The following is a 17378-nucleotide window of genomic DNA, read 5'->3' as shown; positions in this document are numbered from 1 at the left end:
TTTAGATCATCAAAACCTCTGCCACTCAAAGTAGCCAAACACGGCCAAGATACAGGAACCCAGGGTAAAGAGTCACACCAGACCTGCTCTTGCTGTGGCATGCCAAGTTTCCCTTTCTATTAGGAAGCGAACAAGGAAGAGCTGGAGCGAAGAGCTTTGGACACTCAGAAATCAGGCTAAGTTTCATCCACAATCCTCATGTCAACGGCATGGTAACCAGGGGAGACATAATTATTCGCATGTTTTGTGTTTTCTTTCCTAACTCACTGGCCAGGAGAAATGCTTAACAGATGTCCAGATATGTTCCTCACTGATATTTTATTTCAAATCTTTTCAAAGATTGCATTTATATGTTACTGTCAACTACTAATGTGTATCCCTCCTACCTGGCCAGAATGTGACACTGGAATCTCAAGATCATTAAGCTGTGCCAACTTCCTATCAGTGAAGATTCAATCAATTCTTTTCAATGTATGGAGCAGGGAACTGGATTCAATCACATTATCTATTCCCACTCTCACCCACCCCAAGAAGTATCTTTCTCAGATGAAAAAACCCTCCGAGCAATGAAGGTGTCAGTGATGAAAGAGCTAAAAGCATAGACTCTACAGTATGACTGGAGTTTTCTTTCAAGAAATCCTTTAAACTGCCCCATTAAACTGCAGAGTTCTGCTAATCATTTAGAAGACCACCCTACTAGGTTATTTAATATATTCCATATTAAAAATAGAATTTAATAGAATTTTTAAAAGGAGACTAAAAAGAGGATAAACTGGAAACTTTGACATTAAAGTTTTCTGATTATTTCAAACACATTCATTAGTTTAGTGTTATTAATTAATAGCCTCATCTTTGTGTAATAACCAATTCACCACAAGCCTTGGAATTAACCTGGAGAAAAGGCAATTGCCTCACATGGACATCACCAAGAAAGCTTTTCACCACCACCCCGGGATACGAGGGCGCAGGAAGGCCGACAGGCGAGGGACACGGAACGGGCACCTCCATGCTCAAAGTTCAGTGCCAACTGATAAAAACTGAGTGGTACATACAGGTCTAGAGTTAGACAACCTTTCACATGAGATGAAAGTTGTCAGTCAGAGCACATGTGTCATCACAGACATCCTTTCCTGCCAAATCAAAGAACTGTCTTTGTCTCTGTGGACTGTGATCACGGGTGGAGAATGAGCTCTGATAGGACAAGTTTTAGTGTTAGTCACAAAAAAATGATAATTCTAAACTTGCAGTTGAAAAGATTGGGCTAATTTAAGAAATAAATCTTTTTAAAAATTACTTGGCAAAGATAAAGTATTAGACTTTCTTTAACCTTAAGCCACTAAACACAGCAGAATTTTAAGGAAAAGAAAAATCCACTTTCCAAGTTGATCTCCATACCTATTATTTGCTTCTCATAAATTGTAATCTTTTCATGGAGGGACATCAGACATACCACACTGCTTGCCAACAAGAAATTGCTCAAGAAGTCATTCATAAAGCTGTTATCTCACATGGTCGGTTTCTAGAGAAAATAATCCTTCACTGTACAAGCTATGCGACATTAATTAGAAAAAGTTTCCATTGCATAGTCTGTCACTTGGTGGGTTAAGTGAAACTGCTATTTACTACTGTGAATTGTTTACTAGCTACATAACCTACCCAGATGTGCAAATTGCTAAGCCATTTTTACAGAGAAAAAATAAAAAACAATGTCTTCAGTACGTACTTTCATTAAAACAATACTAGCAACTGTGTAGAGTAAAAGTGAGAAAAGACATCTCTTCTTGAGATGCAACATATCACAGCCAGTGAATGGCGTACATTAGAATGGAATTCAGATTCTCAAAACACAGGATGCATCTATTAACTGCAGCAACTCTGTATATTAAATCACATTAACACAATCTAACTGGCCTCTATAAATGGTCCCAAAGAACTGCAGAAAGAGTGGAGCGTTATACACTAGCATAAATTAGCTTCCACCGAATTAGGACCGTATTTCAAATCTGTTTTGATACCAGTATTGCCTTATATATGTTAAGTAGTATTTTAGAAGATACTAATTTTCATATTTCTGGAGTAAAAGACACTTCCTTTCTTTACACATCCACAGCAGACCTGCTACTGACAGACTACAAGCATCCATTAGCTAGGAGGACGTAACGGATATCTCTGGGTTCACAGATGTTTTCTCCTCCAAAAAGGGACTCACAAGAAACAGCAAAAGTAAAGCAAACTGCAAGCTCAGATATTTATTTTGAAGTAGATGAAATGAGAGGAAAACTTTGCTTTTTTGCTAATGCCTCAAAACCTACACTGGTACTTTCTACGGGTGCCCTTTCTTCAGCTATCATCGTGGGCGTCTAAACAAAAATGAATTTACTCAAAATTTTTGGTGTGAAGCTGTAACTGGCAACATTCCTGATCATTTCATGCCTCCTTATTAGAAAGCAGAAAAGGGCTTTTAAATGCACATACAACAGAAAATTGCAAACTATAAAATGTGCAACTTACTGCAAACTCAGCTTTGATAACTGAAGAATTTCAAGCAGCTACCATGAGGGACAAATCAACTACCCATGACTTTCCTTCACTGTGACAGAAGGGCTGGTGAGAAAGTCAATCAATGTGCTCTTCTGCTAACCACCTGCAATTAGCACACAAAGGAGACTAAGTCAAATCACTGGGAATGGACGGTTTTCTAGAGGATTATAATGGGATGTGAAAGAGTTCAGCAAACTAAATGACACTTGAGCAGAGGTAACTACTCAGAATCATTTCATTACAGTACAGGAAAATAAAAACGCTTGCTAACATAGGTTCACAGGTGAGAAAGGGTCAAATTACCTATTCTCACCACTAGGAATAGAAATTTATGGTGATACCAAATATAAGTTTGCTTTGTGACATAATTTATAATTTTAGAAATTTCTCAATCTGCAAAAAAAGGCAAAGCTATTAAAAATAAATCTTCCAATCAATTATCATGATTTAAAAAAAAAAACTAAATATATTACAAACACATTTTTGGCCCACAAAAAGAAACTTCAATAAATACAAAATAGGGCATCTAATGATTCCATAAAGTCACGTGACACTCCCCCTCCATAATCCAGGCACGTGGTATCTGCATAATGCCTGCTGACCACCATCATTCCTTTAAAAAGCAGAGAAAGAAAAGCTTTCAAAAGAAGGGACTGGTTAGAAGTAGCATGGCATAAAGAGAATACACATAGGAAGTAGGAAAATACATCCAAATCTTTAACTATTGAAAAGGAATTAAGATCAAATATTCCCTGACAAATGAATTATTATATCACACCATTAATAGATATGTTCTCTCTACTCATCTTTTAAAATATATATATATGTAAATTAGACTACTCAGGTATAAATAGCCAATGGTATATCTCAGGGGACAGTGAAACTTCTCTGCAAAAGCAGAGAAAAGATGCCTTTAAAATCTAGTTCCATGGGAGTGGCAGGTAGAGGGGAGAAGGCAGGTAAAAAGAAAACTCACATATTCATTCCATAGTCACCAACTTACTAAACTACCCATTATGACTTTTAACCCTATAATCTTGGTACCTTAAAAATGATTCCCCCAAATTTAAACCTAAGTACTTAATTTTTTTTTTAAGAGTACTGAAGGGTGCGTAAAATTTTTCTCATTTCCATATTCTGCTTTGTAAGAAACTTTAAAATGTGTGTCCTTCAGATATTACACATCACTTCACAACTCGTACACTGATTCTACAAGTGTCTGCAACATTTTACAAATCTTACCAAAAATCACTACCGTAAACATGAAAAATTCAAAAGCAAAAGATGGATCAGGGAATCGGCAGGTCCCACCTTTCCATGTCTGTTTGGCCTACCCTGCTTATACGCTGAAGATTTTCTTTACATCTTGCAAATAAATGTATTCCACAGAGAGGGATTCAAAACAAATGCACGTATGCAAAAGCAACAGAGCCGCCAGCCTCAGAATCTCAGCAGCTGCAGTCCCACACCCCAGGCACGCCCAGCACTCAGCGCCCCGTGCTCCATCTTCCTTGGGGAAACTTGGAGAAGGGTTGTGCTATTCTCACCTCCAATCCACCACCCTCTCTGTTCAGGAAACTGGGTAAACTCAGTGGGAAATGACCAACCTTATCAGGGTTGTGAGAGGTGGGAAAGGAGCGATAAGAACCTCATATTCACTAGGGAAAAAAAAAAAAAGACACGAGACAGCTGCTCCCTGCCCGGCACAGGAACACACGCAGGGTGCGCACATACACACACTGGTGGTCGGGAGACCAGCTTCCTTCTTTTTAATGAAACATGATCACAACTGGGAATGGAATCCTGGTCTCATGTGGCTTTTAGCGGTTGGTGAGAAGTCAGAGCCGTGATCTGCCCCTACACACCGTTTGCTACCTCTTACACAGGAACTCAGTTAATAGGAACATTCTATCTAGAGCCACCTATAAAGATCTGGCAATATAATGGAAAGCGTTGATCTGAATACTAGGAAATAGTAAAGGGCACTGGTAATCTGAGGTATCTTCCACTTCTAGGACTTGCTGCTAAAAATCAATTCTATCCAGTCACTGTGCTGAACCACTAAGGGAACCACTGGGGTACAGTGAACCTGCCAGGAGGGAATGAGCACCAGTGCGAAGGAGCACATGTGAACACTGAAGCGAGGTCCACCGCAGGGCGACTTGTTTAACTGGAAAAGGGAGTTCCCCTCAAGTCCCCATCTGTTATTTTTAAAATCTTCTTTAGGAAAAAGGGAAGGGGTGGTAAAGAGGAAACAAAGATAGAAAACACCAAGTTCCCCACCTGCCTGCAAACACAGACACGCTCAGTTAGGGGAGGTGAAGGGAGAGGATGCATTATTGGTACTTGTAGCTGTGGCACCTGTTACTGTGAAGCCTGTAGGAGGGGCTATAGAGCTGTGGCTGGGCTGCAGGTCCTTGGGGATGCCACTGTGAGAACTCAGCTGGTGGCCAAAGGCTGCGCTGAACTGAGGGAGCTGCTGCTTGGGAGAGGTGGAGGCCATAAGTTCAGCAGAAGGCCCCATGCCACTGAAGCTGGTCTGCGGTAACCCCGGAAGCACGCTGGAGCTGCTGGGGGTCACAGTGGCGAAGGCAGGCTGTGTGGTCTCTGAGTTCGAGGTGGTGGGTGGCGTGGATAGGGAAGTGGAAAGCAGATGTCCATCTGCGCCAAGAAGGTTGCTAAATGGAGAGGGATCGCCCAGGTTGACAGGGAGATTGCCCCAGTGAGTTCTGGGGTTTACGACTCCTCCAAGTGGCACCTCAAGTTGCGTGGGGAGCAAGTGCTGCGCCATGATGGGCATCTCTGCCGAGAAGGTAGCTGCCATGTTATCACCAGAGTAAGATGTTGTGTGGGGAGACGTGATATGGTCACTGTAGGGAGACGGCACGTGCTCACTATCATAATGGCTTCCGTGGGGCGAGGAGTGTGAGTGATCACTGCTGTATTGCTGTCGTGAGGTGATGAGGTCGTCTGCCTTGCTCAGCAGCGGGGCAGGATGTGGCCTCTGGGAGGCATGGCTGCCGTCATGAAGTCCATGAAACTGTCCTGGGAAGGCCCTCTCCCCAAGTGCACTCTGGCTGATCAGAGTGGCAGAAGTAAGGCCAACGTTGGCTGGGGCGGAGAACTGCCCCTGGATCTGCCCCGCCAGGGGTGTAGGTGGGTTGGACAAGGTAGCAGAACGGAGCAGATTCTCATCCAGCTCGAGACTAGAAAAATTATCATGTACTATACGCCCATTCAATAGCTCCCCGAGGTCTGTGTTGACTTCTCGGCTCAAGGACTGAATTCCTGAAGCTCCGGTTCCTGTGGAGAACACCCCTATTCCTCTGTCTGACAACTCCTGGACTGGCACTCCATCCGACGGGGTAAGTACCCCAATGGTAGTCAGGCACTCGAGAGAGGTCACAGCCTGCAATGCCCGTTCAAGTTCCTCGGCCTCTTCGGTAGTTGGGAGGAGGTCTCCGTTCTTTCCTAAGGAACAAAAGTCGCCAAGAGTCAGTAGAGTGTCACCCACCCTAAACCAGAAACCCTAAACCCTAAACCATTGAATATTTCTTAACAATGTTCTATTGAAAGTCAAGTTTCCAAGGTTTGGGTTGGAAGGAAAAAGGGGGGTATGAAGCTGCAGGACGGGCCTGAAGTAACCAGCTGTCCCGGACCGTGCATCATCTCTTCACTTTATTTATAGTACTTTTAAAAACCACTTTATCTTGGCTCTCCCTGGTGACACAGCGGTTGGAGCGCTGCACTGTGAAACTAAGCCAGGCCATGGCCGCTTCAGTGAGTTTGATCCCCAGCCCCAGAGGTGATCCACATGGCGTGGCAAACCTCGCCTGTCTTCCTGCTGCTCCCCTCAGCCGTGTACTTTGTCAGTCCGCCTGTTCTGCTCCCCACTCTATCTCTGGAGAATCCTCTCACAGCCCCTGAATCTTTGACCTGTACCCCAGTTCTCTATGTCTAAATAAAATCTTTAAAAAAAAAAAAAAGCCTAACTTATCTTGGTGTAAAATTCTCAGGGAGTCTCAGGATTCCAAGACTCACAATGACCATGAGGCTATACATTAATTTTTTGCCTCAAGTTACTAATAGAGAAAGCCTATCATATCAGCTCAGATTTGAGACAGAACACTGAGGGGTCCAGCTTGGTTCTTCTACTCTTAAGACTTCCAGTCGGACAGGCAGCTGTGGAAAACTCACATACAGACATTCGTATGTGCATTTTGTTTCTGCACAACATGAAAACACTCAGCTCATTTCACAGGTCATTTTTCAAATGCTTTGATTTATTCTCTAGTCCTTCTCACTCATTCCTTCCCATTTCTAACCAAATTGCATAAAACTAGATGTTCATGGGCCTACACTAATGCCATTTCCAAACTAAAAAATCTACTGCCAACAACTTGGCTAACCACAAAAATATCCAATTTTTAATAACAAAATAAACACACTAAGGATATAACATAGTTCACTGAAAGCGCTTAGCAACTGGTGATATTAAGCAAGCTTTGGGAAACGTATACATCTACTGAAGTAGGGAGTATTGAAATTAGGACAAATTTTAAAAGATTTCAGTAAACACAAGTTTTAAAATGTCTTTGTTCAAAAATAAATGTAAAATCACCCATTCTTTTTTAAAAAGATTTATTTTTTAACATATATGTGTGTGTGTGTGTATACACACACACACGTATATATATATATATGTATGTAAGAGATTTTATTTATTTTTACACAGAAGAACTGGGGTACAGACCAGAGGTCCAGGGTGGGTGAGAGGGTATTTATTTTCGCATGTAAGAACTGGGATGTGGCCCTCCCTGGTGGCGCAGCGGGTTAAAGCACTGCACTAAGAAGTTGAGACCACTTCTGCATGAGTTCGATTCCCGCCTGCCCCGGAGGTGACCACATGGCGAGGCAGACCTCTCCTGACCCGCCCGCTGCTCCCCTCAGCAGTGTACTTCGTCGATCTGCCTGTTCTCTTCCCCACTCTGTCTCTGGCAAAGTCTTTCGCCACCCCTGAGTCTCTGGCCTGTACCCCAGTTCTGTATGCACAAAAATAAATAAATCTTTAAAAAAAAAAAAAAAAAAAAAAAAAGAACTGGGATGTAGGCCAGAGGTCTGAGAGATGAGAGGATTCACCAGAGTGGGAAGAAGAACAGGTGGATCTACTGAAATACACTACTGAGGGGAGCAGAGAGCGAGACAGGAAAGGTCTGCTGTGCCATGTGGGTCGGCTCCCTGGCTGGGGAATGGAACTCATGCCATGTGGCAGGTGATAGCTTGATAACACTGAGACTTTAAACTTTGTGCCACCAGGAGGCTCTAAAATCACTCATTGTTAGGGAACAAAGTTATAAACCTGGCTGTCAGACTATCACTTTCCTAAGCCTGTCAGATGGTTAGACACTCTGCACATTCCTCACCTCCTAACCTACTTTTAGCAGTGTTATAGTTTTGTAATTACAGTGAAAGATCTCCTGTATGTGCTTCAAACATTTCAAAACATACTATTTCCCTTCCTAAAGACTCATTTTTAAAACCAGTCTTCTTGAATCAAAATGTTGACAGTACCTTCAAAAAAATCAAAATCCTGTAAGTCATCAGGTAGCCGTGGCAGGACATCTGAGAAGTCCTCCTGGTTCAATTCCAAGTCGTGTGGAATGTCAGAGATCTCATTGGCAATGTCATCCGGCAACTCATCAGCACTCAGCTCTGGCGTGGACGGGCTCCTGAGGGACAGGACATGGTTGGCCCCCCATTCCTTGTCACTTCCACACGCATGTCACCAAGGCAAGTTCTCCAACATGAAAATGACAAGCCCTAACCAGTGTCTCCTTTCCCACCTTAGGAGAAGGAAATGTGAAAACAAAAGAACAGCCTTCCTGTGCACAGCCTCCTATTTCGGCAGCTTTACCCACATATTAAGAGAAGATACCCATTTCGAGGCAATCTTTTCAAGCTGAGTTAGTAGCAATTTGGTGTCTCAAGCATGTCTTCATGCTCTTTAGAAGACTTTGGTAATATATATATATGGTAACACACACACACACACACACACATATATAGCTAAATGAGATAAAACTGAAGTGTCTAGCTAAAACAGAAACCTTATTCCTCTGGTCAAAAAGCTTGCTCCAGCCAAAATTAGTGATAACAGATTTCCGATGAAATATATATGAAATATGTGTTAAAATACAAAAAAAAAAAAAAAAACCACGAACATATACAATAAAATTCTCAATCTCAACATGTACTGTCTTTGGTATAACCTAAAGTTTCATTTCAGAGCTAACCTCAGCAGATAGTTCGTAAAATATGCACTGAAAACTAAACTGTCTAGGTAGATATACTGGCTAGCTGCTATAGTTTAGATCTTTACTCTAGTCAGGTCAACAGAACTAAATGTTCTAGAACTATCAGAACATGTAAAGAAAATGCAAATTCGGGAACCGTCACTGACCGGATCTGAGAGGCCTCCACTGGCAGTGAGACGCTGGGGGGCATGCTGAGGTTCCCTTGGGGTACTGCAGGGGGAATGGGTTTTTGGGGTCGACGAGGTCCACGCCTTCTTTTCTTCTTGTGTTTTTTGGTAAGTGCAGGAGGCTTGGTTTTTTTCCTGGGTTTCCTCTGCTGCTGGTGCTGAACTTTACGGGAATTATCGCCTCTCAAGAAATTATCCTTTGGATTGAATAAATGGATATTTAGACTGAGATTATTTGTAAAAACAAAAACAAACAAAAAACACAACCTAACAGCTATATAACTATAATCAAATGAATAAAAAATTTTTAAATCGGACTCAAGCCAATTCAACACACACAAGTAGTTTTTCCAGCATTCAAAGACAATTTGATAGGTATTGTAAGAAAACAAGTAAAATTTGTGCTTGACTTATTCTCCTGTGGAAAAAACATGGATGCAAGTATACTTAAAGCACAGAGAAAATTGGATGATAATAATGCAAGCATCTTCTATGGGTACCTAGAAATCAATTCAGTTTTGAGGGATTAAAAAAAAAGTAGAATTGTTATCAATTGGGAGAAGGGAGAAATTATTCTATGTTAAATAAAGCAACACAAATGAAAAATAATAACAAATAACTAGAAATGGCTGATGCTTCGGGTTTACACGTGATAAAATATAAAAGTAAACTGTGGGCCCTCCCTGGTGGCGCAGCGGGTAAAAGCACTGCACTGAGAATCTAAAGCCGCTTCCGCATGAGTTCGATTCCCGCCTGCCCCAGAGGTGACCACATGCCGTGGCAGACCTCTTCTGACCCGCCCGCTGCTCCCCTCAGCAGTGTACTTCGTCGATCTGCCTGTTCTGCTCCCCACTCTGTCTCTGGTGAAGCCTCTCGCCGCCCCTGAGCCTCTGGCCTGTACCCCAGTTCTGTATGCACAAATAAATAAATCTTTAAAAAAAAAAAAAAAAGTAAACTGTAAAGAAGTTCAGGACTAGCTCATGTATGATTTTCAATATCTCATTCTAAACTTTATTTTACAGGTAATGAGGGATGATTTCTGATGGGAGAAGTAACCTGAAAGAGTAACTAATTGGTAGCAATGTAAAGAGATGCACAGAAGCACAAACTGGATGAAGACAATCATTTTAATTAGGGGGTTCTTTCCACTGTTGATCCAAGACAAACAGCTAAAAGAGTGGGAAAGAGTTGCTAAGACAATTCTCAAGAACAACAGGTCCTTGAATGTGGTGAAGAAGATGAAAGGTATGTAAAACTGTCCCTAGATTACTTGATTTGGGTGACTGATGGATGATGAAGCTAGTAGCTGGAATAAGTAAGAAAATAAGAGAAATAAAAATAAATTTAAAAAAAGAGACACATAAGGAAACTTAAGGAATTCGTTTGGCTTACATACAGTTTGAGATCTGAAGATGTCTAGGGAAGGAGAAGAAAACTGTACTAGTACACAGGAATAAAGAAAGCGATAAAGATATAGACTTGATAATCATAACACAATACAAGTCTTTCAAGGAACTTAAGGGCCAGGAGACAAAGTAAAGAGGGAAGACAATGGGCTACAGCCTTTCAAATGATGTCAATAAAGAAGATAAACCAGTAGAGTAAAACAAGGAACTGACGAGTTAACTAGCTTTCTTCAGCTAGAAACCTTAAATCTGAATGCCATATTTCATCAATTCCAGGATACACATTTCAATATCTCTGCAATTAAGGAGGATTTTGCAATCATGGTACTTTACAACTGCTGTTGGCCAGGTGCTAATTATGACACTTGGCGCCGCCCACACGTCCTTAAAACTGGTCACAGCTCTTTGTGGCGGCATTGCTCAAAAAAAAGGTCTGTGTGTGATTGGCATCACATGTGGAAAGGAAGGTGTTGTATATGCAGAAAGGCATGTTTGTAAAGCACATATTCAATATTAAAGACAGACCACAATTCCTTTTTTTTCCAATCACAAAGCAACAACCAAGCAAAAAAGGAAAATACCACAAAGCTATGTGACAGCTGAAGTAGAAAATGCTGCCTTTCACAAGTCAAGTAATACAGCTGAACCATGAGTTGAAAATCGGTGTCTAAGTAAGTTTAAAGAAGGTATCTAATTAGTTAAAAGCAAAAATTGGAAGTGATAAGAAAAAGAAAGCACCGTGGAGAACATTTTTCTGTCTTGGTGGTATGTAAAACAGTAATTTTCACAAGTGATGATTACCTTCGATTTAATGAATTCAGGAATAACTCATAACTAAGTGCATTTAAACTGTATTGTTCATAAAAGAAATCTAAAAAACAAAACACATTTGGTGGAGAAGTCACTGAGCAACATAATGGAAACTTGGGTGCAGACTCTAGTGAACATTTATCAAGTGTTAGTGTCAGAATCACAACCTTAGACTATTAAATCTGGGCCACTGGCTATTTAGATACCCTGTACTACTGAAAACTGTCAAATTCTCACAGAGGGCAAGAGTTGGCTTACTTTTTTTAGTATATATGGTACCTGGCATAATACCTTCAAATAGCAGAAGAATTGAGCAGGTGTCTGATGTGTGAAAACAATAAAAATGCTTTCATTTTATGTGATTTCCAGGCATATAAATGGCTAACCAGCACATGAAAAGATGATCACCATTTCTTAACACAAGGCACATGCAATTCAAGAAAATCTCCCTCTCATTTATGAGAATGGCTATCGTGAAAAGACCAGATACAGCAGTATTGGTGAGAATGGGGAGAAAAGTGAGCCCCTGCACTGTTGGGGGGAAATAAACAGGTGCAGCCACAATGGAAAACAGTGTGGAGAGTCTTCAAAATAGTAAGAGTGGAAAAACCAGGTGACCCAGTTATCCCACTTCCAAAAGAAATAACGTCAGATGAAAAGGACAAATAATGTACGATTTCACTCCTATGTCTAAGATAACAAAACAGTACAAAAATTCAGACTATCAGACCACAGGATGGTTAGAGAAGGGGGGGAAAAGGTGGGTAAATGGAGTTCAGAGGAAAATGGAGCTAGACTTCTGGTGGTGATCACAGTGTAATGTATACAGACGTCACGTTACAATGCTGTATATCTGAAACCTGTATGCTATAAACCAATGCTACTGCAATAAAAGTCATTTTAAAACTAAAATAAATGATTACATAATTATTTAATTCGGCTCACTAATCTCTTTGGGAAAGACTTATCTCTTTCCCAAATTATTCTGAATGAATTAGGGCTCATGATACTAGCAGTAACTACAGCAATAATTAAGTTCAATACTATTAGGTAAAGGTTTGGCTTTTGACTGAAATTACATCAAGTATGTAAGATATTTACAGGTATATATAAAAGAAAAATACAAAGTGGGAGACATGGGCGATGAAAGCCTGGCAAACTTGCTAAGTATAAGAAAAGGAATGCTCAAAAGTATAGATGAGGGGTAAATACAATGACCAAGTCCAAGTAACCACTAAGCATCTTCTAAAACAACACTGTTCATGTTTTTTAAATAGTGGTATGAAATTAATTCAATGCATTGAGACAAGCATTTTTTGGGACTATTTTCTAACAGTAATAGAACAAGCTTCAAAATATCAGGCACTGAAAGTATTACTTCACGAAACTTGTTTCAGTGATTTACATATACACGCAGTTGATACTTCCTGCTGTCAACAGCGATCAGAGTCTGAGAGTCTCTGTTGCAGGAAATCAGATCTGAACTTACCATTTTTTTGGCATGTTCTTCACACAGAGGTGTCTGGTGTGTAATGTCAAAAACGGGCACAGAGCATTGCTGTCCATCTGCAAACTTGGCCGTGCAACTTGAGAAGAGCTGCTGAGAGCGGTTCAAGAGGATATCTGGGTTTTTTTAAGTTAGGGATAAAATCGCTGAACCTCTATTTCATGTTCCAATTTCTGTATAAAATTTACTCTTTCTCTTGTATTTGATAAGTATACATTTTATTATGTACAAAGAATAATGTATCAACCCAACTACTGATATGGGAAAATTATTATAATTGAGTTTATTTATCATCACAATTTATCAGAATTTATTTCTGAAGGAGTCGATTTTGCTAATGGGCTGTGAGCACAAGCTTCCTTAATGGCCCTTCTGATTTCTGTGATTTGTATAAGGGTCATTTCCTTCTTACACAATGACTTTTAAAGATTCCACTATTAACAGTTAAATAGCCAACATCTATTAAGGAAAACCCCTCATATGATACTCATCAAGAAGAAAAAATTTAAAAACAAAATTATAAAAATATAATGTGGCAAGACTGTATTTTGTCTATCGCATTTCCAATACCAAATTGAAACCTTTAACATAGGAAAAATTATTTTAAAATCAAAACCTTACTATTAAAATTGGAACATCAGCTTTACAGTATCAACATTTTTATGCATCTGTACTTTTATCAACTAAGTACATTTTCACAAGAGTTACTGTATGTCTAATAAGGAAGTATCTTCCCGTTTTTCCTTTTTGCTTTTATAGTCAAGACTTTCTTAAAAAGCTGTGAAGATACACAAGAACAGAAATGAGGGCAGCAATCAGATAGTAAAGAAGAGTAAGTCATTGTTACTATGCAAAATTTTTAAATGCTACTCAGTTTTAAATATTTAATGAGATTTCAAAACCATCCTGAGGTCCTTCTTAACTTAGGTTTCCTGCAATTATATTCACTCTAAAGATAACTTCTTTGCTAGTCAGTGATGTTTGCTTCCATTCATTTTCAATCACCACTATACTCAGTATCTAGAGTACATTAATCTTACACTAAAAGGAATACTGTACAACTGTATAGCTTTCTTGGAAGAGTAAAAACAGTTTTTGTATAATATGATTTGACTTTTCCATTAGTAGTTATTTAACAATAATTTTAAACATTAAATAGTTATGGCTTCAAAAGTCATTCACTTGATTTAAGAATGAAATACAGGACCTTTCTGCTTTTGTTTCTCATAGTGCCACCTATAATAAACTTTTCCCATTTCTAAAGAAAAGCAAAAGAAAAAACAAATAGACAGCCATAAATGAATCCACACTTTTCCGATTAACAGCATTAAGAGGATACGCTGGAAGCAATGCCTGGTGAATGGAAGGGCTTTGTTAGTGCACTGTTCACCCTTCACGGTTCCACTGCACACCGCTGGTTCCGCCTCCCTCAGCTTGGTCCGACTTATGCTAAGGCAGGGGAAAAAATTTAATTAAAAAAGGGTTCAAGAATTTCAGGCAGTTTTTCAAAATTATGTTACCACAATGTAAAACCACCATTTTACCTACATACATTAATTAAAATATACAATGAGTTGCAGTGACCAATTCAAGTATTTCCCCCAATCTATTGACAAAACAAATTACACTGCAAGGGCTTGACTGAGTCTGTATTTTTCTTTTTTTAAGATTTTTATTTATTTATTTTTGCATAAAGGAACTGGGATGCAGTTCCTAGAGGTGTGGAGATTCACTAGAGACAGAGTGGGGCATAGAACAGGAGGACCTACTAAAATACACTGCTGAGGGGGGCAGCCATTGAAACAGGAGAGGTCTGCTGTGTCACGTGGGTCAGCTTCCCCGCTGGGAATGTAACACAGTTGAACTCGAGCTGTTCTGCTGAGCTGTTCTGGTGATAACACTGAAACTTAAGTCCTAGACCACCGGTGAGGCCGGGTGGTTGTTAATTTTTTTTTTTTGTGGTTTTTTTTTTTTTTTTAGTGCTATTTTGGTTCCTTTTATTTCATAGAGATAAGCGATAAAGATTAGATCTGACAAGCCTAATTCTGAATCTCAGCTCAGCCTCATACCAGGTGTGTGATTTTGGGCAAGTTACTCAGCGTTGCTGAAACCTCTACCTCCTCACCCATAAAGTGGGAAAAAAAGAGTCCCTTCAGCTGACAATTCGGCAACAAAAACCATATCTAAAATACTTATCACCATATAGTCTAAAGAGAAAACAGTTTAGAACTGATAGTCACTGTTGCTATTACTATCATCACTAGATTTTGGTAACATCAGGCTGCTAAGCGGTAAATCTTGATCTAATAACAGGAGGAAGTAGTTACTGAGATGCAAAAATGACTAATTTGCTCTCATTTGCCAAACACACTCACTTCGACATATTTTTAAGTTTCTATGTGCAATGTCATCTAATATTATATCAATCTATATTTTTTACATTAAATATTTAAATCTTGTAACTTTATTTTTAAATTTTACAAATAGGCAACATATCCTCTTGTTTAAAAAAAAAAATGCTATCAGCAGCCACTACAGCACAGCTAGGGAGCTAATCCACCTGGCACAGCAGACCTCTCCTGTCTCTCCTGCTGCTCCCCTCAGTAGTGTAGGTCAGTGGAGTGCCCATTCTGCTACTCACTGTCTTTGGTGAATCCTCTCACCCCTCACATCCTGGCCTACACCCCAGCTCTTGCATGCATAAATAAATAAACCTAAAATATATATACATATATATACATATATATATATATATATATATATATATATATATCCTCCAGGGCAAGGATAGAATCTCATTTCTATCCCTGTCTGACAAGCTGGTTCCCACTCCCTTGATGTTAAACCACTCATATTAGCTTATCGGTGTGACTCCACAATAATCAAAAATTATTAGGCATATATTTACATAAAATTTAAACAAAAGAGTTTCTATTATGATAATTATTACTTTCAACCAATAGTAAATGCAAATAGAAAACCAGAACGTTGTTTTACTTAAGCTTGCTTTCTGTAATATCTGTTGGCATCACAAGAATGGGGAAGTGGGTCATTCAGGGTAGCCCATAAAAAGGATATAGAATTCCAAAAGATAAAGCTTTATGGTCTTGGCAGTTAAGCCCAACTTATCTTGATTTATAGAGAATGGATAATTTTTATTGAAGAATTTAATGTTTTTCTGTCATCTATCAGATCCAGTGTGTAACACAATCCCTCATTTTCTTTAATCTAGATTTCAAAAACTATCATTTCTTTTTTTTTTTTAAAGATTTATTTATTTATGCATAAAGACTGGAGTATAGGCCAGAGATTCAGGGAGTGAGAGGATTCACCAGGGACAGAGTGGGGAGCAGAACAGGCAGATTGAAGACATACACTGCTGAGGGGAGCAGCGGGCGCGGCAGGAGAGGTCTGCCAGCCATGTGGGTCACCTCCAGGGCAAGGATGGAACTCATGCTGAAGTGGCTCCAGTTTCTTAGTGCTGCGCTTTAACCAGCTGCACCACCAGAGAAGGCCCAATCATTTCTTTTTTAATCACTAATATGTTCCAACTCACTACTTTTATTTCTTAAAATCACCACAAATCAAGTACCATAGACAATGAAAAGTAAAAACACTTGACAGATATTATATATATTTTATTTTCTAAGTAGTTAACAGGGGAATAATTGCCAAAATTTTGATGTTTGTACTATGAAAAAAATGTGCTCTAGGGTTCCATTTTGTCTGTTCTGTTGGATCTTTGATTAGCATTGAAGCTTCAGATAATTTCCCAATATATGAGATTTTCATCATTCAATAAAATATCATGTAAGTATAAATCATGATTTCAATAAAATTTAAGAACAGAGGAATGGCTCATTAATATCTTTAAGGGAAAAACTGAACAAGAAAAAGTCTTAAATAGCAGAGATCTGATTTTGCATAAGTAATGCATAAAATAGAGTCTGAGGACTGATATTTGCAACATGAAGTCATTAAAAGATACATCTTAAAGCACCGGTATCATAGAAAATAGCCATAATTCAGTTTTAAATGGTAAAAAAAAGCAGGAAACAAAAAATGTGTAACATGACCTCAATTGTGGTTTTTTAATGCAAACATGTAATTCACCGGGGATCTCACCCACACGCAGATACACACTATGGTGGGCACGCGTGCACATATACACATTCACAAAGAGACTAGACCGCAGATGTTCCTAGAGCGCATTCTGTTTTGTGAATGGTGATATTATGGAGCTATTTCCATCCTCTTAGCTTTATTATTCCAAATTTTGTTCAAATAGCTAGTATCTACCTTTTAAAGGGATTTCTTCCCCCAAAGAAATACAACAAAATATTATGAATACATAATATGTGGAACAAGGTAATTACTAAGAGAAAATAGATCAGAAGAAAAATTTTAAATACAAGTAACAAATACAAAATACTATTTCTGGAATTAAAAAACCATAAATAGGACCCTCCCTAGTGGTGCAGGGGTTTGGATTTCAGCACTATAAAGCTAACGGCAGCCATTGCAGCATGAGTTTGATCCCTGGGCAGCGAGATGACCCACATGGCGCAGCAGACCTCTCCTGTCTTGCCCACTGCTCCCCTCAGCAGTGTATTTCAGTCAATCTGCCTGTTTT

The 17378-nt window shown here is 39.4% G+C and overlaps 1 protein-coding gene across 1 annotated transcript in view; it reads right to left on the bottom strand.

Moving 5' to 3' along the window:
• Window positions 1-4555: 4555 nt before the first annotated feature.
• The window catches only part of INO80D (INO80 complex subunit D), a 32464-nt gene continuing 19641 nt past the window's right edge, over window positions 4556-17378 (bottom strand). Inside the window, exons 6-10 of the mRNA XM_004674356.2 lie at window positions 14085-14194; window positions 12728-12861; window positions 9002-9219; window positions 8113-8270; window positions 4556-6012 (exon numbers count right to left, since the gene is read on the bottom strand). Of these exons, the coding sequence (XP_004674413.1) occupies window positions 4847-6012; window positions 8113-8270; window positions 9002-9219; window positions 12728-12861; window positions 14085-14194 (1786 nt within the window). The 3' untranslated portion in view covers window positions 4556-4846. The remainder of the gene's footprint in view (window positions 6013-8112; window positions 8271-9001; window positions 9220-12727; window positions 12862-14084; window positions 14195-17378) is intronic.

The sequence above is a fragment of the Condylura cristata genome, unplaced genomic scaffold (assembly GCF_000260355.1).
Source record: "Condylura cristata isolate star-nosed mole 26May11 unplaced genomic scaffold, ConCri1.0 scaffold00002, whole genome shotgun sequence".
In the NCBI taxonomy this organism is placed as follows: Eukaryota; Metazoa; Chordata; class Mammalia; order Eulipotyphla; family Talpidae; genus Condylura; species Condylura cristata.
This window is presented reverse-complemented; position numbering and strand designations above follow the sequence as displayed.